Source organism: Equus quagga, chromosome 7 (assembly GCF_021613505.1).
Source record: "Equus quagga isolate Etosha38 chromosome 7, UCLA_HA_Equagga_1.0, whole genome shotgun sequence".
NCBI classification, from domain to species: domain Eukaryota; kingdom Metazoa; phylum Chordata; class Mammalia; order Perissodactyla; family Equidae; genus Equus; species Equus quagga.
The window spans coordinates 69,286,833-69,309,051 of NC_060273.1; the positions used below are offsets into that span (position 1 = coordinate 69,286,833).

The 22,219-nt window shown below is 39.6% G+C and overlaps 1 protein-coding gene across 5 annotated transcripts; it reads right to left on the reverse strand.

Moving 5' to 3' along the window:
• Positions 1-9,040: 9,040 nt before the first annotated feature.
• On the reverse strand, positions 9,041-21,977 carry LOC124242258 (zinc finger protein 182-like). 5 transcript variants are annotated; one of them, XM_046667119.1, is made up of 6 exons: positions 21,576-21,860; positions 19,782-20,238; positions 19,465-19,509; positions 18,378-18,504; positions 17,992-18,087; positions 9,041-10,837 (listed from the first exon to the last, which is right to left on the reverse strand). In XM_046667119.1, exons 2-6 carry the CDS (start codon positions 19,788-19,790, stop codon positions 9,909-9,911), a joined length of 1,206 nt encoding a protein of 401 aa, XP_046523075.1. In that variant the 5' UTR covers positions 19,791-20,238; positions 21,576-21,860; the 3' UTR covers positions 9,041-9,908. The 5 variants fall into 5 exon arrangements, with proteins under 5 accessions (XP_046523075.1, XP_046523077.1, XP_046523076.1 ...); XM_046667121.1 differs by lacking the exons at positions 19,782-20,238; positions 21,576-21,860 and adding an exon at positions 21,870-21,977; XM_046667120.1 differs by lacking the exon at positions 19,782-20,238.
• Between the last annotated feature and the right edge of the window lie 242 nt (positions 21,978-22,219).

The window sequence follows — 22,219 nt, forward strand, 5'->3', positions numbered from 1 at the left end:
TGTTATGTTTAGTTTTCGCTGGGACTCCTGCTTAAACAGCATCTGAGCTTCGCGGTTATTTTAGCTCTTATTATACACTGTTATTATACAGGTTGATTGACACGACAGTAAGATGTGGAGGGAGGGGAGCATTCTATACCTATGCTTCTGGGCTGTGACTTTTATAAGTGCTCTCAGTTTCTCCTGCCTCCCCACCCATGGGAGACATGAAGGTTAAAGGGGCTGGAGTGGGCTATTTTCTTCCCTCCTCTTTAAAGGCTAGAAGGGGTTCGAGTTGGGTATTTTCCTTCCCTCAAGTCAGTTAGGCTCAGGTAAAATATTTTCTTGCAATGCAAGTCCTTTCTTAAAAAGAACAGAATGCTCTGGGTGTATTTCAAAATGGTTACTTTCCTGATCTCTTTTCCAGAAGCAGGAGGGAACTTTTTTCTCATCTTCACCCTGAGAACCTGGTGGGGCTCCTGGAGGCAAAACTCATGAGAGTGTGGGGGCATCCCTAAGACTGAACCCATAGAGCTTTTTTTTTTAATGATTTTATTTTTCCTTTTTCTCCCCAAAGCCCCCTGGTACATAGTTGTGTATTTTTAGTTGTGGGTCCTTCTAGTTGTGGCATGTGGGATGCTGTCTCAGCATAGCTTGATGAGCAGTGCCATGTCTGCGCCCAGGATTCGAATTGGCGAAACCCTGGGCCACCAAAGCAACGTGCATGAACTCAACCACTCAGCCATGGGGCCGGCCCCTGAACTCCTAGAGTTTTTAACTCTCATGCTAGTTCACATTGAGTCTCCAGAAATTCATCAATTACAATGTAAGTGTTTCTCCTAATCCTGGCTCCACTGGAGGACTTCTGCTCCCAATAGCCTAGAAGTCACTCCTGGGTCAGCCAGTAACTGGTCAGAAGTTGTGCTTAAGCCCCTTAAGCCAGCAAGTCTTCCACTCTGTGCTTGTGGATATGTGTGTGACTTGGAGAATTCTTTCAAGTCTGCCCTACGTTCATAGTGACTAGTACCTTCAAGTGCCTGCTCTGGATGGTCTGAATGTGTGAAACCTCGACATGAGCACAGCCTTACAGGGCACTTTTAAATTATTTCACTGGTTCTTTCTGTTAAACTTCTGGGTGGCCTGCTGTTTCATCTGCTGCTACTTGTTTTATGGAACCATTAGAATTCTAATTGCTTGCCACCAAGATCTCTATTTTCAGCAGCGCCTCAAGTCATGCGTTCCTCTGTACTAGGTACCAAATCAAGTCAGCTCCCTCTGTGGAGCTGGGAAGCTTCCGGGCCTCCCTTCTTGCCTTTCCCCTTGGACAGATGTCTACACTATTGCATTAGAGCTGAGGGGGAGGGGGCAGCCTGTTTTCCCTGGAATGGCACTTCTGCCCTACAAGTGGAGTAGAGGAAGTTTCTTGGCTTCTCCTCTTGGCATGGAAACTCCTCCTTACAAGTGAGATTTTGGAGGAGAAATGGTAGCCCAAGACCTTTTTTTATTTACTCCTCCTAGTATGGAACCTCTGCTGTATAATCGGGAGCTGGGAGAATGATCGCCCGTTGTCCTTTCAGCTTGTCCTCTCTGGCATGGAACATCAGCTCTACAAACAAAAGCATGGGGCTGGGAGATTGGGGCCCCAGCATTCTTGGCCCACCTTGCCTTTAGAGCCTCTGCCGTACATGCAGGAGCTGGGTTAGGAATGGGAGCCCCTGTCTTCTCAGCTGCAGCGGACTAAAACTGAGCTTCTGGAACATGTCGCTGGGGCGGATGGATGAGACACTACTTTGAGGATACCCAGCTTGAATGACAAGATTTCAGCCCCTTAACAAGATCTTTCTTCTGAGTCACTTTATTTCACTGAAAAGGTTTATTAGATTGTTGATTTTCAAAGCCTTTAAAACCATTCTCTTACTATTGGAAGTCTAGAAATAGTTTCTTTGTTTTTTAACTCTGTAAGGCCCCAAATTTCTGGACTCTCTCATTTGTTTTTATGTTGGTTTGTCAATCACTAATTTGTCCTGAGTTGATCTCTTTCTTGTTAATAGCTTGCCAAATGCAGCTAATATCAATCAGTAAATATCACTAATATTCTGTTTTCTAATATCTCCTAGGGCTGTCGGCACAGTTGTATGTAGAAAAGACAATTTTACCAAATGTTTTGCCAGTTTGTCACCATCTTTCCAGCTTCTGACATCAGTTTTCTCACTGCCTGAGTGCTAACCAATGCCTCAAATTTTAGTTTTTGTTACATTAGCAGAACACCGCGAGGACAAACCCCTAAACTCAGTGACTCAATACAGGGGCAATGGTCTGCACTTGGGGTCCGAACCTGTGAACCCCAGGCCCCGAAGTGGAGTGTGCCAACTTAACCACTACGCCACCAGGTCAGCCTCTTTTCTGTCTAATTAGAAGGGGAGTTCAATTACATCCTTGAAAAATATAAAACAGGGGCCGGCCCAGGGGCCCAGTGGTTAAGTTCGCTCACTCCACTGCGGCGGCCCAGGGTTTCACCGGTCTGGATCCTGGGTGCAGACACGGCACCGCTCATCAGGCCATGCTGAGGCGGCATCCCACATGCCACAACTAGAAGGACCCACAACTAAAAGTACACAACTATACACCAGGGGACTTTGGGAGAAAAAGGAAAAAAAATAATAAAACAGCTAACATCTTAAGAACACCATACATATACTATCTCGTATAATCCTTGCAATAATCCAACAAATTCTGGTGCCATTACTTCTAATTCACAGAAGAGAAAATGAGGTTCAAAGCAGCAGAATCTGGATCGACTGGCTCCAGAATGAGCTCTTACTCTGCCTCTTGTACATTTCCTCTCTGTTTTCCGAGTTCTCTGTTAAAACTCACTTTAGGACATTGAGGTTCCATTTTTAGTTAATCTAGGAACAAGTTTATTTCTTTATTTTTTAGTTTGTCCAGAGTTCACGTTTGTTTAATTTTTATTTTATTATTTTTTATTGAGGTAAAATTGGTTTACAACATTATATAAATTTCAGGTGTACATCATTATATTTCGATTTCTGTGTAGATTACATCATGCTCACCACCCAAAGACTAACCACAACCCATCACCATACACACTTGTGCCCAGTCACCCCTTTTGCCCTCCTCCCTCCCCCTTCCCCTCTGGTAACCAACAATCTAATCTCTGTATCTATGTGTTTGTTTGTTGTTGTTGTTATCTATTTATGAGTGAGATCATATGGTATTTGACTTTGTCCATCTGACTTATTTCACTCAGCACGATATCCTCAAGCCACATCCGTGTTGTCACAAATGGTAAGACTTCATTTTTTTATATAGCTGAGTAGTATTCTACTGTGTACATATACCACATCTTCCTTACCCATTCATCCCTTGATGAGCACTTAGGGCATTTCCAAGTCTTGTCTATTATGAATAATGTTGCAATGAACAGATGGGCATACATCTATATGCATTTGTGTTTTCATGTTCTTTGGATAAATACCCAGAACTGGAATAGCTGGGTCATATGGTAGTTCTATTTTTAATTTTTTGAAGAATCTCCATCCTGTTTTCCATAGTGGCTGCGCCAGTTTGCATTCCCACCAGCAGTGTATGAGAGTTCCCTTTTCTCCACATTCTCTCGAACACTTGTTGTTTCTTGCTTTGTTAATTGTAGCCATTCTGACGGTTTTGAGGTGATATCTCATTGTAGTTTTGGTTTGCATTTCCCTGATAATTAGTGATGCTGAACATCTTTTCACATGCCCAAGGGCCATCTGTATATCTTCTTGGGAAAAATATCTCTTCAGATCTTTTGCCCATTTTTTAATTGGGTTGTTTGTTTTTTCGTTGTTGAGATGTATGAGTTCTTTATATTTTGGAAATGCATTTTGGATATTAACCTCTCATCAGATATATAGTTTGCAAATATCTTCTCCCAATTATTAGGTTGTCTTTTCATTTTGTTGATGGTTTCCTTTGCTGTGCAGAAGCTTTTTGGTCTGATGTAGTCCCATTTGTTTATTTTTTCTTTTGTTTCCCTTGCCTGGTCAGACATTGTATTTGAAAATATGCTAAGACTAATTTCGAAGATCATACTGCCTATGTTTTCTTCTAGAAGTTTTATGGTTTCAGGTCTTATACTCAAGCCTTTAATCTATTTTGAGTTAATTTTTGTGTGTGGTGTAAGATAATGGTCTACTTTCACTCTTTTGTGTGTGGCTGCCCTGCTTTCCCAATACCATTTGTTGAAGAAGTCTCCTTTTTCCATTGTATGTTCTTGGCTTCCTTGTTGAAAATTAACTTTCCATAGATGTGTGGGTTTATTTCTGGGCTCTTGATTCTTTTCCATTGATCTGTATGTCTGTTTTTGTGCCGGTACCATGCTGTTTTGATTACTATAGCTTTGTAGTATATTTTGAAATCAGGGAGTGTGATGCTTCCAACTTTGTTCTTTTTTCTCAGGATTCCTTTGGCTATTCAGGGTCTTCTGTTGTTCCATATAAATTTTAGGATTCTTTCTTCTATTTCTGTGAGAAATGTTGTTGGAACTTTAATAGGGATTGCATTGAATCTATAGATTGCTTTAGGAAGTGTGAACATTTTAAACTATGTTAATTCTCCCAATCCGAGAGCACAGAATACCTTTGCATTTCTTTGTGTTCTTTAATTTCTTTCAACAATGTTGTATAGTCTTTCACCTCTTTAGTTAAATTTATTCCTAAGTATTTTATTCTTTTTGTTGCAATTATAAATGGGATTGTATTAATTTCTTTTTGGAACTTCATTGTTAGTATATAGAAACACAACCGATTTTTGCATGTTGATTTTGTATCCTGCAACTTTATTGTATTCATTTATTATTTCTGAAAGTTTTTTGGTGTATTCTGTAGGGTTTTCTATACATAAAATCATCTCATCTACAAATAATGACAATTTCACTTCTTCCTTTCCATTTTGGATCCCTTTTATTTCTTTTTCTTCCCTGATTGCTCTGGCTAGGACTTCCAATACTATGTTAAATTAAATAAGAGTGGCAAAAGTGGGCATTCCTGTCTGATTCCAATTCTTAAAGGAATGGCTTTCAGTTTTTCTCCATTGAATATGATATTAGCTGTGGGTTTCTCATATATGGCTTTTATTATGTTGAAGTACTTTCCTTCTTACCCATTTTATTCAGAGTTTTTTTTTTATCATAAATTGATGCTGTATCTTGTCAAATGCTTTCTCCGCATCTAGTGAGATGATCATGTGATTGTTATTTTTCATCTTGTAAATGTGGTGTATCACATTGATTGATTTTCAGATGTTGAACCATCCCTGCATTCCTGGAATAAATCCCACTTGATCATGGTGTATGATCTTTTTAATGTATTCTTGTATTTGATTTACTAGTATTTTGTTGAGGATTTTTGCATCAATGTTCATCAGCGATATTGGCCTGTAATTTTCTTTTTTTGTGTTGTCTTTGTCTGGTTTTGGTATCAGGCTAATGTTTGCCTCATAGTATAAATTAGGAAGCTTCCCTTTCTCTTTAATTTTTTAAGAAGAGTTTGAAAAGGATCAATATTAAGTCTTCTTTGAATGTTTGGTAGAATTCACCAGGGAAGCCATCTGGTCCTGGACTTTCATTTTTGGGGAGGTTTTTGATTGCTGTTTCAATCTCCTTACTGGTGATTGGTTTATTCAAATTCTCTATTTCTTCTTGATTCGGTTTTGATTCAGGAAGCTTATATGATTCTAAGAATTTATCCATTTCTTCTAGATTATCCAATTTGTTGGCATATAGCTTTTCATAGTATTCTTTTATAATCTTTTGTATTTCTGAGGTTTCTTTTGTAATTTCTCCTTTGTTTATGATTTTATTTGAGCACTTTATTTTTCTTGGTGAGTCTAGCTAAATTTTGTCAATTTTGTTTATCTTTTCAAGGAACCAGTTCTTAGTTTCATAGATTTTTTCTGCTTTTTTTTAGTCTCTCTTTATTTCTGCTCTGATTTTTATATTTTCTTCCTTCTACTGATTTTAGGATTTGTTTGTTCTTGCTTTTTCTAGTTCCTTTAAGTGCTCTGTGGTCTTGTTTATCTGAGATTTTTCTTGCTTGTTGAGGTAGGCCTGTATTGCTATAAACTTCCCTCTTAGAACTGCTTTTGCTATATCTCATAAATTTTGGCATGTTGTATTTTCATTTGTCTCCAGGTACTTTTTGATTTCTCCTTTCATTTCTTCATTGACCCAATAGTTCTTGTGTAGGATTTTGTTTACTCTCCATGTATTTGTGGCTTTTCTGATTTTCTTCCTGTAGTTGATTTCTAGTTTCATACATTTGTGGTCAGAAAAGATGCTTGGTATTATTTCAGTCTTCTTAAATTTATTGAGACTTGTTTTGCGGCCTAATATGTGATCAATCCTGGAGAATGTTCCACATGCATTCAAAAAGAATGTGTATTCCATTGTTTTTGGATGAAAAGTTTTCTATGTATCTACTAAGTCCATCTGGTCTGATGTGTCATTTAAGGCCAATGTTTCGTTATTGATCTTCTGTTTGGATGATCTATTGGTATAAGTGGAGTGTTAAAGTTCCCTACTATTATTGCATTACTGTCTATTTCTCCCTTTATGTCTGTTAATGATTGCTTTATATATTTAGGTGCTCCAATGTTGGGTGCATAGATATTTATAAGTGTTATATCCTCGTGTTGGATTATTCCCTTTATCATTATGTAGTGCCCTTCTTTGTCTCTTGTTACAGTTTTTGTTTTAAAGTCTATTTTGTCTGATATAAGTACCCCAGCATTCTTTTCATTGCCATTTACATGCAGTATCTTTTTCCATCCCTTCACTTTCAGTTTGTGAGTGTCTTTAGGTCTGAAGTGCATCTCCTGTATGCAGCATATATATGGGTCTTGTTTTTTTTTTTAATCCAATTGGCCACCCTATGCCTTTTGATTGGAGCATTAGTCCATTGACATTTAGAGTAGCTAATAAGTATGTACTTACTGCCCTTTTGTTACTTTTTTCCTGGATGTCTTAGTAGTTCTTCTCTGTTCCTTTCTTCTTCTCTTGCTCTCTTCCCTTATGGTTTGATGGCTTTCTTTAGTATTGTGTTTGGGTTCCTTTCTCCTAATTTTTTTTGTGTATTTTTTATAGGTTTCTGGTTTGTGATTACCCTGAGGTTCATATATAATAACGTACATAAATAGCAATCTATATCAAGTTGATAGTCTCTTAAGTTTAACCTCTTGCTAAAAGCTCTACTCTTTTACTCCCCTCCTCCCACATTTTATGTTCTTGACATTATATTTAACACCTTTTCTGAGTGTATTTGTTAACCTCTTATCATGGAAATAATTTTAGTACTTTTTTCTTTTGACCTTCATATTAGCTTCATAGGTGGTTGATCTGCTACCTTTACTGTATATTTCCCTTTACCAGTGATTTTATTTTGATAACTTTATTATTCCTATTTGTAGTCTTCTCTTTTCCACTTAAATCCCTTTAATATTTCTTGTGAGACTGATTTACTGGTGATATACTCCTTTAGTTTTTGCTTGTCTGGAAAACTCTTTATTTCTCCTTCCATTCTGAATGATAACCTTGCTGGGTAGAGTATTCTCGGCTGCAGGTTTTTTCCTTTCAGCACTTTAAATATATCATGCCAATCCCTGCTAGCCTGTAATGTTTCTGCTGAGGAGTCAGCTGATAGCCATCCAGGGTTTCCTTTGTATGTAACTTGTTGCCTTTCTCTTGCAGCTTTTGGGATTCTCTCTTTATTTTTAATTCTTGACATTTTAATTATAACATATCTTGGTGTGAAGACATCTCTTTGGGTTCATCTTCTTTGGTGCTCTCTGTGCTTCCTATACCTAGATGTCTGTTTCCTCCCTTAGGTTAGGAAAGTTTTCAGCTATTATTTCTTCAAATAGATTCTCTGCCCTTTTGTCTCTCTCTTCTCCTTCTGGGACACCTATGATACAGATGTTAGTGCACGTGATGTTGTCCTAGAGGTGCCTTAGACTGTCCTCATTCTTTTAGATTTTTTTCTGTTCAGCTTGTTTAATTTCCTGTAGCCTTTTGTCCAGCTCACTGATCTGTTCTTCTGTATCATCTACTCTATTGAGTCCCTGTAGTGAATTTTTCATTTCCATTATTGTATGCTTCAGTTCTGATTGGTTTTTTATATTTTCCATTTCTTTGTTGAAGTTCTTATTGTCTTCATGTATTCTTCTCCCAATATTAGAGAGCATCCTTATGACTATTAGTTTATAATCTTTATCAGGTATATTGTTTACTTCTGTTTTGCTTAGTTCTTTTTCTGAGGATTTGTACTGTTCCTGTATTTGGAACATGGTCCTCTGTCTCCTCATTTTGCCTATTTCTCTATATTTACATCTATGTATTAGGTACATCAGCTACATCTCCCAATCTTGAAGAAGTGGCCTTATGTAAGAGATGCCTTATGAAGCCCAGCAATGTGCTCCCCTCTCATCACCAGTCTAAATGTTCCAGGAGTGGAACCAAGTTGATTTCTAATGTCACAGATATTCACATGGAAATTTACAGGATACCTACCATTGAATGGATTCTATTTTTTAAAGTGAACAATTCTCCCTGAAAAAAATCCTTATATTTCTGAATTGTAGAATCCTTATGAAAGTATTTCTTATGATTCTACCACAAGGTAAATTAGAAAATGCCAAATATATAGAAATGGTGCACAGTACAAGCAGCCCCTAATCATATTGTTGAATTATGTAAGTACTCATAATTTGTATATTCATATTTTGAAGTAATCCAGTGAAAAAGAGCAGTAGTATGTATATCATTTGCTAGTGCTGCCATAACAAAATACCATAGAATGGTTGGCTTAAAGAGAAATTTGTTTTCTCACAGTTCTGGAGGTTATAAGCCCCAGATCAAGGGGCAGGCAGTGTCAGTTTCCTCTGAGTCTGCCCTCCTGCTTCCTCTTTATGTGCTCTTTCCTCTGTGCACTCACATCCTTTGCATCCCAATCTCCTCTTTATAAGGACACCAGTCAGATTAGATTAGAGCCCACCCTAATGGCCTCATTTTAACTTAACTACACTTTAAAGGCCCTATCTCCAATTAGTCACATTTTTGAGGTACTGAGCATCAGAGCTTCAACATATGAATTTGGTTGGGGGGACAATAAGAGTATATAAGAACGGGGTAATTTACTCAGCAAAAACCACTATTTAAATTGTAGTGTGTTATAGGAGGCCATGGCGATTTTCTTTTGCTCATTGTCATGTACCTATCTCATATTTATATATTTACCATAAATAACAACATCTTTATATACTCTATCACTGATCAAAAAGTAGCATAAGTCTTTTATATACACCAGCAAGCAACAGGAAAAAAAGATTATCTTACACTTTAGAATTCTTATTGAATGTCATATTTTTTGTTATAATTCATAATCTAATAAAATAAAAAATGATTTTAATGTGGAAAATTTTGGTAGATGACATTGTATATATAATACATATTTTATATGCATAATTATGTTAGCTTCACATATGCAATTCCAACACATATGATTTATGTTGTGTGGTGCATAACATAATGTAGTACAACTAGGAATATAATGCTTTCATATTTTGAGGATTGTCCATCTATGGTTTTTAAATTTTGTTCTGAGTAGTATGTTTATTAAAATTTCAGAAGCCTTTATAGTCCACAGTGAGCATTTATCCTTTAGCAAGGAGGTGTACTTTTTGTAATATCTCCTAGAAATACTTTGGCATTACATCTGGATATGATTTCCACAGAAACATAGCTACATACTTTTCTAAATACTTTGAATTAACGGGCTTCTCCTTAGACTTTTTGATACATAATAAAGTTTGATTTCTACTGAAGGCTTTCTGTCACTGTAATTTTTAGTTGAAGATATGCCCACATTAGTTTCTCTTTAAGGGACTTTTTCCTTATGCGTCCTCTTATGTCGACCAAAGGCCGAGCTATGTCTGAAGGCTTTCCCACAATGATTGCATTCATAGGGTTTTTCTCCTGTGTGAGTTCTGTGATGTATAATGAGGTCAGACTTCTCAGAAAATGTTTTTTTACATTCATTACATTCATAAGGTTTCTCCCCAGTATGAATTTTCTGATGTCTAATAAGGCATGACACTTTACTGAATGCTCTCTCACACTTGGTGCATACATAAGGTTTCTCTCCTGTGTGTATTCTCTGATGTACAAAGAGATGCGAATTCATGCTGAAGGCTCTCCCACATTCTTCACACACAAAGGGTTTCTCTCCAGTATGAGTTCTCTTGTGAATGTTGAGGTGCGATTTTTGGAAAAAGGCTTTCCCACATTCATTACATTCATAGGGCTTTTCCCCAGTGTGAATTCTCTGATGTTCAACGAGGTGTGACTTATGGGAGAAGGCTTTTCTACATTCAGTACACTCATAAGGTTTCTCTCGAGTATGGATTCTCAGATGCATAATGAGATTTGATTTCTTCCTGAAGGCTTTCCCACACTCAGTACATACAAAGGGCTTTTCTCCTGTATGAATTCTCTTGTGTATAATGAGGTCTGACCTCTGGAAGAAGGGTTTCCCACATTCACTACATTCATTCTTTCTTTCATATCTTCTATGACTGCTAAATGAGTCTAAATAGTTCAAACTCCTACCATCAGAGTCATGTTTTTGGAATCTTTGTTTTGAAGAAACAAAGTCTGTGCTCAGAGGAAATATATTTCCAAGTGCATTACACTTGTGACCCTTCTCCTCAGTCACAGTTTCCTGGTCAGTGAATGCAACATGCCTCGAAAGTGTTTTTGGGTTCTCCTGCTGCCTCTCCACATGGTCATCAACTTGCAAGACTTCGTCTAGAAGGAAGCACAATAAACTACATGTTGGTGAATATTTCTGCTAAAGTATTATGCCTCATAACTCTTCGCCCTATTGTGAGATTGAATCTTTACTTTCAGGCCTAATATCCATATCTAAAAGAAATACTAAGGCCACACGGAATCTGTACCCCGGAGTTTTACAAGAAAACCACAACTTAAAAAAAAAATTCTAATAGTAGACACAGAAACAGAGACTATAGAAAGAGCACAAATATATCTAGCTATACGTAAACAGGACTTTGCAAACTGGGGAGAAAAATGGAAATAATCCCAAGGAGTAGTAAAAGGAACAAAGAAGGACAGCTGCTTGAGGGCCATTTGGGAGAGCCCATCTATGAGAATTAAATGACTAGGGTGAAATGGCGATTAGAGGGAATAAAGGAAGGACTGGACGAGGAACAGAGGGATGTGAGCTAGTGCTTCATCAACTCATTGCTGGATCACTATAGTTTAATCTTCACTTGTGTCTTTGTTTCCAGTGTCTTTGAGCTCCTGTCTATTTACCCATCAACATGAAACTGATTTTACAAAACCATCAATTCCACCTGTAAACAGAAACATCTTTGTAGCCAGTGCTTCAAAAAGCCATACCACAGTAATTCATTCTTGTGTGGGTGTGAGGGCCCAGGAATTCATATGTCCAGTAAGAGAAAAATGGGCCATAGGATAAGCCAAATCCTATTTGCCTTGGGATTAGATTCACTACTGAATTCTGATTGCTGAGTGTATCACCTAATTCTGTAATAATTCACAGATACTGCATCAACCCTGACTTTTAAATACTCTCCCCACCTTGCTCTCTACCTACAACATATGGCAGAGGAATTGCAGTTACCCACGTGGGCTCTAAATCCAGATTACTAGTGTTTCAATCCTAGCTCAGTCACTAATTAGATGTGTGGCACGGGTCAAGTTACTTGATCTCTTTGGGCCTCAATTTCCCCTTCTCATTAAAAAAGGATAATAACAGCACCTTCCTTGTAGGGTTGTTGTGAACATTAAATGAGTCAATACATGTAAACTACTCAGAATACTGCCTGGTACACAATAAGTTTTACTAGTTAGATATTATTCTTATATGTATTATTACTTATTCTTATACAACTATGTGCTTGGCACTTTCTGCTTTATATCATGCTTTCCAAACTTGTGGATTCTATTAATGTGGAGACCTTAAGAAGCAGATTTCTACCCTGGATCTAAATTCCTATCAATCTTAATTTTCATCTGCTTTATAAACCTCCAGCAGTACCTGGGTACTGTTACAATTATGCTACCTGCATCCAGAGCAATAAAGTGTGGAATTGAAAAAAGATGAAGTCTCTCACGTTAAGCTGGTAAAATGGAGTCAGGTGGACATGAGGAGGAGAGGAACAAATTCCTCCTTCAGGACGAACTCTTGAACTCTTTAGATGCCTGAAATGCATCTGAAAGTCTTCTCAAGGACGATACATTATCAAGACAAAGACCTCATTCCCAAAGACAATAAGATTATTGGGACAGAGACCTCTTCCTATTAGAGTCATCTCCCTCATTCCTAAGTTTAATGGCTTGTGTCAACCAACCCTCACCTGAATGATTACCTTGTGCCTGGAATTTGTCAAAGGACATTCCTTCCCTTTTTTTCCTTTGCCCTTGTTAGTGAGCACTAGAATACCTTCCTTCTCCCTTTCAGTGTGGGAAACACAATTCGAGGGCTACTTGAATTTGTGTTTTTCCCAGGCTACAGTCCTAATAAGCCCTGAATAAACTTTGTTTTGTTTAAGTCTATCAGAGTCTACCCTATAATTGGTCAACAAAAGTCACTCCTTAGCTCAGAATTTGACAGCACTACTGAGCTTCCTGGCCCAGTTCCCAATATATAAGTCAAATCTTTAAAGAGAGTAGATTTCCATTCTGTATCCAACATTGGTACCTCAGAAGCTCCAAAACGTAACTTTTGGCCCAGTGTGATATTGTGATTTATAATAACAAATAAATATGTGGTCTTCATCCTAGTTTCTGGCACAGAGCTACTAAAACCCTTGGAATTTCCTAAGTGTTGAGAGAGAGAAAGGTGTCTTTTGTTGTTATGAGGCGACTTTGGAAAGCACCTAAGGATGGGGGCTCCCTGCCAGTGGAGCTGATCATGTGATTAGAGGCTAGGAACTTTCAGTCCCACCCCCCTGTCCCCCTGGGGAGGGGAGAGGGCTGGAGGTTGAACCAGTCACCAATGGCAAATGACTTAATCAATCAAATGAAGCCTCCATAAAAACCCAAAAGCAGGGGGTTCAGAGAGATTCAAGGTTGGGGAACCAGAATGCTTTCATGTACCACCATGTCAGGTCCCAACTCTACCAGGATAGAAGTTCCTTAGTTCAGGACCTTGTCCTATGTATGTCTTCATCTGGCTGTTGATTCACATCCTTTAATATCATTTGTAATAAATCAGTAATCAAGTAAATGGGTTTCCTGAGATCTGTGAGCCTGTCTAGCAAATTAATTGAACCTGGAGGGAGCGGGGAATGTGGCAACCTCTGACTTATAGCCAGTCAGTGAGAAGCACAGGTAACAATGTGGGCTTGCAATTGGCATGTGACGTGGAGGGTGGTCTTGTGGGACTGAGCCCTTAACCTGTGGAATCTGATGCTATCTCTGAGTAGATAGTGTCCGAATTGAGTTGAATTCTCAGACACCCAGCTGGTCTTGGAAAATTCCTTGGTGGTGTGGGGAAACCCCCCCCCCCCCACCACACACACTGTAATGGTGGCCAGAATCATTACCTACTTAGGTCATTAATTAGATTTTCAACAGGAATAAAGCTAAGTTTGGGGGAAGAAGGAAAAATTAACATTAGGGAGGCCAGAGCTGAAGGACTTAAGAATTTAAATATCATATGTTAGGTAATATGGAACAACTCAAGATTCCTTTTATCAGGCTTATCCTATACAGAGAAAAAGGGGGATATAAAAGACTTTTTTTTTTTTGAGGAAGATTAGCCCTCCGCTAACATCTGCTGCCAATCCTCCTCTTTTTGCTGAGGAAGACTGGCCCTGAGCTCACATCTGTGCTCATCTTCTTCTACATTTTTTTTATATGTGGGATGCCTACATGGCATGGCTTGCCAAGCGGTGCTATGTCTGCACCCGGGATCTGAACCGGCAAACCCTGGGCTGCTGAAGCAGAACATGCAAACTTAACTGCTGCGCCACTGGGCAGGCCCCTAAAAGACATTTTTTAAAGGCGAAAAAAAAAGAAACTAGGGAGAAACAAGCTATTGAAAGATTTTAATTTGTTTTACCTAGGGCAATGACATGACCTAACCCAAAATTTAACAGGGTCCTTCTAGCTGCTATGTGATAAACAGGTTGTTGGGGGACAGGTCTGGATGCAGGGAGGCCAGTGAGGAACCTACTGTGCTCATCCATACAAGAGTCAGTGATGGTTTGGACTGGGTGGAAGCTTTCGAAGTGAACAGTAGTCATACAGAGGGTATATCATTGAGACCTCCATGGTAAGGAGCTTAATGAACCTGTTGAGGGAGTGACACCATACAGAGAAAAATGAGACAATCTAGTGAAATTTTTTTTTTGGAAGATTAGCCCTGAGCTAACATCTGCTGCCAGTCTTCCTCTTTTTGCTGAGGAAGACTGGCCCTGAGCTAACATCCGTGCCCATCTTCCTCTACTTTATATGTGGGATGCCTGCCACAGCACAGCTTGCCAAGCAGTGCCATGTCAGCACCTGGGATCCGAACTGGTGAACCCCGGGCTGCCGAAGCGGAACATGTGAACTTTAACCACTGTGCCACCAGGCCGGCCCCTAGTGAAATTTTTTAAAAGTAAGAAATTAAAATTGAGACCATGTGAGTGTGAGGTTATCCAAGCTGAGGTGCAGGCAAATTAAAAAAAAAAGTCATTAATGTAATAATGAACATGGTGCTAATTATGTGCCTGGCACATCAGTATTTTATATATATTAACTCTTTTAAACCTCATTGCAACCTTATGAGTGAGGTACAGCTATTATTTTCATTTTACAGATGAGGAAACTGAGACACAAAGAGGTTTAGTAAGTTGGCTAAATTTGCACATCTGTTAAGCAGTGGAGCTGATATTTCAACCAGGCATTCTGCTTTGAGCCTGTGTTCTTGACCATTACGCAATGCACTTCTCTAATGAGCAGAAAAGCACACCAGCATGTAGGCAATTACTTAGAAGGGTTGGTTTTGGTCAAGATCAGTGGCAGGGAGTGGGCAGAATCCTTTCTGCAGGGATTAAGGAGAGAATGGGAAGTGCCAGGTGAGGAGAAGATACAGATCTGAAGCATTTTATAAGAAATAAAATCAACGAAATAGAAGATAGCTAAGGAGAATGAAAGGTGAAGCTTCAATACATAGTAAAAGGTCCTAAGAGTCATAAATAGAATGTTTACTGGGCATTTGATGATATTAAATAATAAATGTTAAACTGTTTTAGGGTAATAAGTACTTTCTTTTAAGATACCACTACCTATTAGTGAAACAAACTAATATTTATTGATGGAATATGGTCTCCGGAATTTGCTTCAAAATGATGTGGGATGAAGGTGAGTGAATGGAGTATAGATGAAATAATATTGGCCTCATGTTGATAATTGTTGAAACAGGGTGACGGGTACACATGGGTTTGTTATACTACTTTGTACACTTTGGCAAATGTTTGAAATTTTCTAGAATGTATGTAGTAGGTTGAACAGTCTCCCCCAAATATTCATTTATATTTGAAACCTCAGAACGTGACCTTATTTGAAAATAGGGTCTTGGCAGATGTAATTAGTTCAGGATCTTGAGACGAAATCCTGGACCTAGGGTGGGCCCTAAATCCAATAACTGGTGTCCTTCTAAGAAGAGGAGAAGATGTAGAGACAGAGAAGACCATACAAAGAGTGAGGCAGAGGTTGGAATTACCCAGTTACAAGACAAGGAACGCCTGGGCCCACCAGAAGCTGGAAGAAGCAGCTTCTTCCTCAGAGCTTTCAGAGGGAGCACGGCCCGCCAACTCCTTGCATTTGAACTTCTGGCCTCCAGAACTGTGAAACAATAACTTTCTGTTGTTTTAAGCACCTGGTTTGTGGCAATTTTGTTTTATTACAGCTCTAGGAAACTAACACAATGTTAAAAAACAAAAAGATTCTATGACAATGCAAGGGTGGCGGTGGGGAGGCTAGAATGCTAGAGAAATGAAGATCAAAAACTCTAAGTCCAATCCTAATGATGCTTTTGTGCGGAAATAGAGAAACGCACCTTAAAATTCATATAGAATCTCAAGGGACTCCATACATTCAAAACAATCTTGAAAAAGAAGAACAAAGTTGGATAACTCAGACTTCCTGATTTCAAAACTTACTACAAAGCTACAGGAATCAAACCACTGTGGTCCTGACCTAAAGACAGACAGAGAGACCAATGGAATAGAATAGGAAGTCTAGAAAGAAACCCTCATATATATCATTAAATGATGTTTTACAAGTGTACCAAGACCACTCAATGGGAAAAGGACAGTCTTTTCAACAAATGGCACTGGGAAAACTGGATATCCACAGGCAAAGGAAAGAAGTTGGATCCTCACTTTACAGCACATGCAAAAATTAACTGAAAGTGGATCAAAGACCTAAACTTAAGAGCTAAAATTATAAAACACTTAGAAGAAAACATGGGGGAAAAGCGTCACGACACTGGATTTGGCAATGATTTCTTGGATATGACACCAAAAGCACAGGCAACAGAAGAAAAAGTAAGTAAAGTGCACTTTATCAAAGTTAAAACCTTTTGTGCATTAAGAGAGTAAAAAGACAACCCCAAGAATAGGACAAAATATTTGCAAATAACATATTTCGTAAGAGATTAATATCCAGAATATATTTTTCAAAACTCCTACAAATCAGCAAAAGGAAAACAAACAACCCAACTTAAAAATGGGCAAAGAACTTGAAGAGACACTTCTCCAAGAAAGGTATACCAATGCCTAATAAGCACATGAAAACATGCTCAACATCACTAGTCATTATGGAAATGCAAATCAAAATCACAACGGGATTGTGATTCATACCCATTGGGATGGCTATTATAAGAAAACCCAAAACAGAAAATAACAAGTTGTTGGTGAGGATGTGGAGAAATTGGAAACCTTATGCACTGCTGGTGGGAATGTAAAATTGCATAGTAGCTGGGGAAAACTTCATGGCAATTCCTTAAAAACATAAACACAGAATTACCAAATGATCCAGCAATTTCACTTATGGGTGTATACCTAAAAGAACTGAAAGCAGGGACTCAAACAGATTATTTGTACACCAATGTCCACAGAAGCATTATTCACACTAGCCAGTAGATGGAATAGCCAAAAGGTAGAAACAGCTCAAATGTTCACTGGCAGATGAATGGATAAACAAAATGTGGTATATACATACAATGGAATATTATTCAGCCATAAAAAGGAAGGACATTCTGACACATGCTACGACATGATGAACTTTGAAGATATCATGCTAAGCAAAATGAGTCAGATCCAAAAGGACACATATGGTCTGATTCCACTTATATGAAGTATCTAGATATCCAGGTATCTAGACTAGTCAAATTCATAGCAACAGAAAGTAACATAGTGGTTACCAGTGGCTGGGGGGAAGCAGGAGGAGTTACTGTTTAACGGGTAGAGAGTTTCAGTTTGGAATGATAAAAGAGTTCTGGAGATGAATGGTGGTAATGGTTGCACAACAATGGGATATACTTAATGCCACTGTACACTTAAAAATGGTTAAAATAGTAAATTCTACGTTATGTATACTTTGACAAAATTAAAAAAAGAAAGAAAGATCTCCTCAAAGTCCTAATGCAGTTGATAAGAACCACAAGTGGAATACACTTGAGGGGGAAAATGTCACTTTCTAAAACCCATGCAAAGAAGAGCTTTAATGTGAGAAGGTGATACACGGAAATGGTATTCAGGTAAATAAGGAACTTATGTCAACTCGCCCCAGTTATTTCCAAAGGTCCAAGGCCTTTAAGAAGAGAGTCCTGAAGCATATTTTTCAAAGATGCCAACCCGCATTGACCAATTGTGATCCTAACTTCCTTCACTTCCATCCGCACACCTCTTCACCTAACTCACCTGGATAGCTCCAACTTGGGATTTTTCTCTCCACTATCCAGGGTTCTTCTCCTTGCTCCAACTTGTGGACCACAGCTGGCTTGGCGCTCTGAAATCCTGTCAATGGGAAAGGATGTGGGATTTGGACCTAGCTACCTGGGCTTCAGGTGCTTTGAACTCTGAACTTCATCAGGGACCAACTGATGAAGGTGCCCACTTGTACCTGAAAAAGAGAGGTCTTTAAACAAACTTGTAGCCATATCTCCCAAAAGATTGTCAATGTTAGTCTAATAACCTCAGGGCCACAACTGTAAAAGTACCTCAAAGGGTTGGCAATTTGGAGCAACAGAGAAAGGAAAAGTAGTCAACCAGGCCCATGCCAATCAACACTGAGAAATGGTCCTCACCCACTGAGATGAGGTTGATATAGTTCTCCAGCATCACATCCTTGTACAGATCTCTCTGGGGAGGGTCCAGATACTGCCACTCCTCCCGGGTGAAATCCACAGCCACGTCCTTGAATGATACTGGTCCCTGTAACAACATTACTATTCCAACTGAAGTGATCACTATTGCATAAGACAGGAAAAAAATGCACAGCAACTTGTTCTAAGCATGTTCATTATTTGATAATGTTTCCTGAAATTTAGTCCCACTTCACTTTGGGCAATATTACACCAAATTGGTCTCATTCTGTTCCTCTAGCCCTGTGTTTTGATGTTCATTTGTCTAGTTTATGTTAGATTTTGTGAGTGATACAAAATTCACACTTGAAATATTTTATAGTTATGTGTTAATTATTCATTAGGTGATTCATTTATTAACATTAAACATTTACTGAGCACCCATGACATGTCCAGAACTGACTGCCCTAGGTGCAAAGGATCAAATATTGGAAGCTGATCCAATTTGCCAAAGCATAGAAAATATGCTCACTTGGTATCAAAAGTTATACAATAAGAAGGCACTGTTCAAATTGCTCTTGATGAGTTTTCTTTTTTTTTTTTTCCTTTTTCTCCCCAAAGCCCCCCAGTACATAGTTGTATATTCTTCATTGTGGGTCCTTCTAGTTGTAGCATGTGGGATGCTGCCTCAGCGTGGTTTGATGAGCAGTGCCATGTCCGTGCCCAGGATTCGAACCAACGAAACACTGGGCCGCCTGCAGCAGAGCGCACAGACTTAACCACTCGGCCACGGGGCCAGCCCCCTGATGAGTTTTCTTTTTAACAAAGAAATCAAACACTTTAATTCTCAATGTTTCAAATTACAGTGTACTAAACATTTCTTTTACTATACTTCATTTCCCCATACTTGTATAGCCAACAGTAAGAGAGGATTCAATGTTTTGACAAAAATTTTTAAAGGTCACAGAGCAACTGTAATCAATGGGAAAACCCCATTGATTATTAAGATCGCTTTGCATGATTTCAGCTCACATGGTCATTTTCACAGTCCTGCACTATGGTTCCTATACAGCAAAACAAACTAACTCACCTGGGACTTGGTCATTTTCTGTAGCCCTTGGGTGAAGGCAGAGATCTATGAAGACAGAGGTAGGGTAGGAGACGAAGCCATGAGAAACCAGGTATGACTTGAGGATCCCAGAACCACTGGCGTAACAAACCGCTACACAGTAGTTGGGTGGAGGATGCCATCCTGTGGGAAAACGTCCCCTGGCCCTTCCAAAATTCATTGTGAGAAAATCACAGATTTGCATTAAGATTTAGCTACAAGGATATCTGTTGTAGCATTTTTTAACATATGAAAAGTTAGAACAAATTAAGGAACTGGTTAGACAAGTAGATATATACCCCAAACATAAATTTGCAGTCATCCAAAATGCTGTTGTCAAATCTTTATCAAAACGTTAAAAGGTAGTTGGTGTGCACTCTTCTCTGACCCTCTAGTCATGCCTTCTGTGGACTCTAAGCAGGGCTGGGGGGCAGGGATGGGCTGGCGTCTGAAGGTAGGATGGAGCAGCACTGGGTTCTCAGTGGGACCCAGGAACTGGGCAGAGACATCAAGAGACCCTGAAAATATAACGTCCATCTGGTGAGATTCATTCAACACTCTCTCTGGAATCTTCTCCAAGGGAGCTGAGGTGCAGGTCCCTGTGCTTGAAGCTGAGGAGGAGCAGAGTTCAATCAAATGCCGTCTTTTAGGTTGGGAGGCGTTGTAAAGAGTAGGAGATGGTAAGGCAAACACTTGGGCTTCAATTTGCCTGCTGGCTATTTGACCTTGGGCAAGTCACTTCACCTTTCTGAGCCTCTGTAAAACCAGAAATAATACCTGTGTTGTACCAGCGGCTTTCACTGTTTTTTTTTTGACTAAGGTAACAAATCTATTTTAGAAAACAACCTAATGTTAATGTTTGTGTGTGGCCATGCTGGCTGTTCCTTCTGCTCAGCACACTCTTCCACTATTTCTTCAAGTCTTCACACAAATATCATCAAGGAGGCCTCTCCTGTCTACTTAAATCTAACCCTCCCCATCTCCCTTACCTTGATCTACATTTTCTTGTGTATAACACATCTTCTAATACACTATATAATTTACTGATTTATTATGCTTATTGTTTATTATCTCTACTTGCTATCAACACCAATAATCAATAATATATTCTATAGATAAGAGAAATAAGGTGAGTTTGACTTGGGCCAGAGTGAGGATTATAAGCCGGGAAGGCCTTAGACAGCGTTCCAGAGAAGCATGGTTTTCAGTGCAGTCTTCTATCTTTTTAGAACAAAGAACATACATGAAACATGCCTTGGATACATTTTCAAAGTTTTAGAGAGGTATTTAGTTAAAAATTAGCAGGTCAACAACCACCCTGATGTCGGGAAAGGGACTAATACCGGTGTTACCAATAGGGCTGACCAACAGGGCACAGGAGGGGAAGTACGCATTCCCTAAGAGTGGATTCTTTAATAGGTAAGCAGATGCACACTGCAGGTTTGACAGGCCCCTAAGTCAGGCTTCTTTAGTTCAAGCCAAATCAGTTTTGAACCTGAACAGTTACCCCATATACCTCAATATGTGAAAATCTCTTGACATAAGTAAAACTAAAATTTCATGAAGGCAGGAATTTTTGTCTGATTCAATGTTATAAGTAGTCACAGCACCAGGAACAGAGTCTGGCTCATAGATGCTCAATAAATAGTAATAAGCTATATATACATATACCTGTAGTAAGTTTCATAAAACAATCCATAATATCACATGGGATCCATATGTATTATTTTACAGTATTTTATTTAATTTCTTTAAAATGCTTGCATACAAGAGTATCTACTGTCGGATTCCATGTATACGATGTTCTAGAAGGGCAAAGTTAACCTATAAAGACAGAAATTGGAAAACTGGTTGTTTCTTGGACACGTGGGGGGAGGGGTTGACAGAAAAGGAGCAGAACTTTCTGGGGGATTAAAATGTTCTATATTTTGATGGGCGTGGTAGTTACACGGGTGTATACAACAAATTTTACACTTTTATTCTCTGTAAATGATGTGCAAATTATCCTGTGTAAATTGTATCCCAACTTTAAAAAAGTACTGGCAAATAAACCAGTCTTGACTCACTAAGCAGCTTTCACCACCCATACTCACCCGGAACATTTAGGACCTGCAGTAAAGCTTGGTTCTCTTTCCACACCCCGGAAGGCGCTCCTCACCGTGGCGTCCGCCACTTGAGGACACAGGCACCGCTGGATGCACTCTGGGGCGGGACACCTGCAGGGCCCGCGCAGCGCGCCGAGTCCCCAGACCAGCAAGAACGCAGCCCCGGGAGCCCGCCTGCCCAGGGCTCACGGACCCTGGCTGGGCAGGGTCACTGCAGCTTTTGACACACGCCAGTCCACGCCTACCCCAACGTCCCGCTGAGCCCTATTGTTCTTCCCCCACCTCGCCCGAGCCCGCGCCGTCCTCCTCGGCACACCTCCAGTCCGAACCAACGCCAGCCAGGAGCGGGACTTGGCCGCGTGGGACTCACCACCGCCGGGCGGCAGCGCTATGAAGACAAGAAAGGTACACACGCGCAGGAGAGGGCGCCGCGCGATGCTCGCCGGAGTGTGTTCCCTCCGATTGTAAACTACATCTCCCAGAATGCCCGCGCTGCGGCGCTGCACATGCGCGTGAGGCGTCAGGTGTGTTCCGCCTGATTTCAGGGCTGTGTTCCCCGCTCCAGTCCCGAAAAAAGACCCAGATGGAGGGACGCAGAGGCGCGCTTGGCGACGAGCCTAGCGATAGCGACC

Bases quoted from the DNA above. Each gene is read 5' to 3' on its own strand.
- LOC124242258 (XM_046667117.1), bottom strand. From the start codon at position 19,687: ATGCAAATCTGTGATTTTCTCACAATGAATTTTGGAAGGGCCAGGGGA. The intron at 18,519-19,464 runs GTGAGTTAGTTT...CAGTTGGAATAG, and splicing joins AGAAAATGACCAAGTCCCAG to TAATGTTGTTACAGGGACCA. The intron at 10,838-17,991 runs GTGAGTTAGGTG...GCTTCCTTCTAG, and splicing joins CCCAAGTTGGAGCTATCCAG to ACGAAGTCTTGCAAGTTGAT.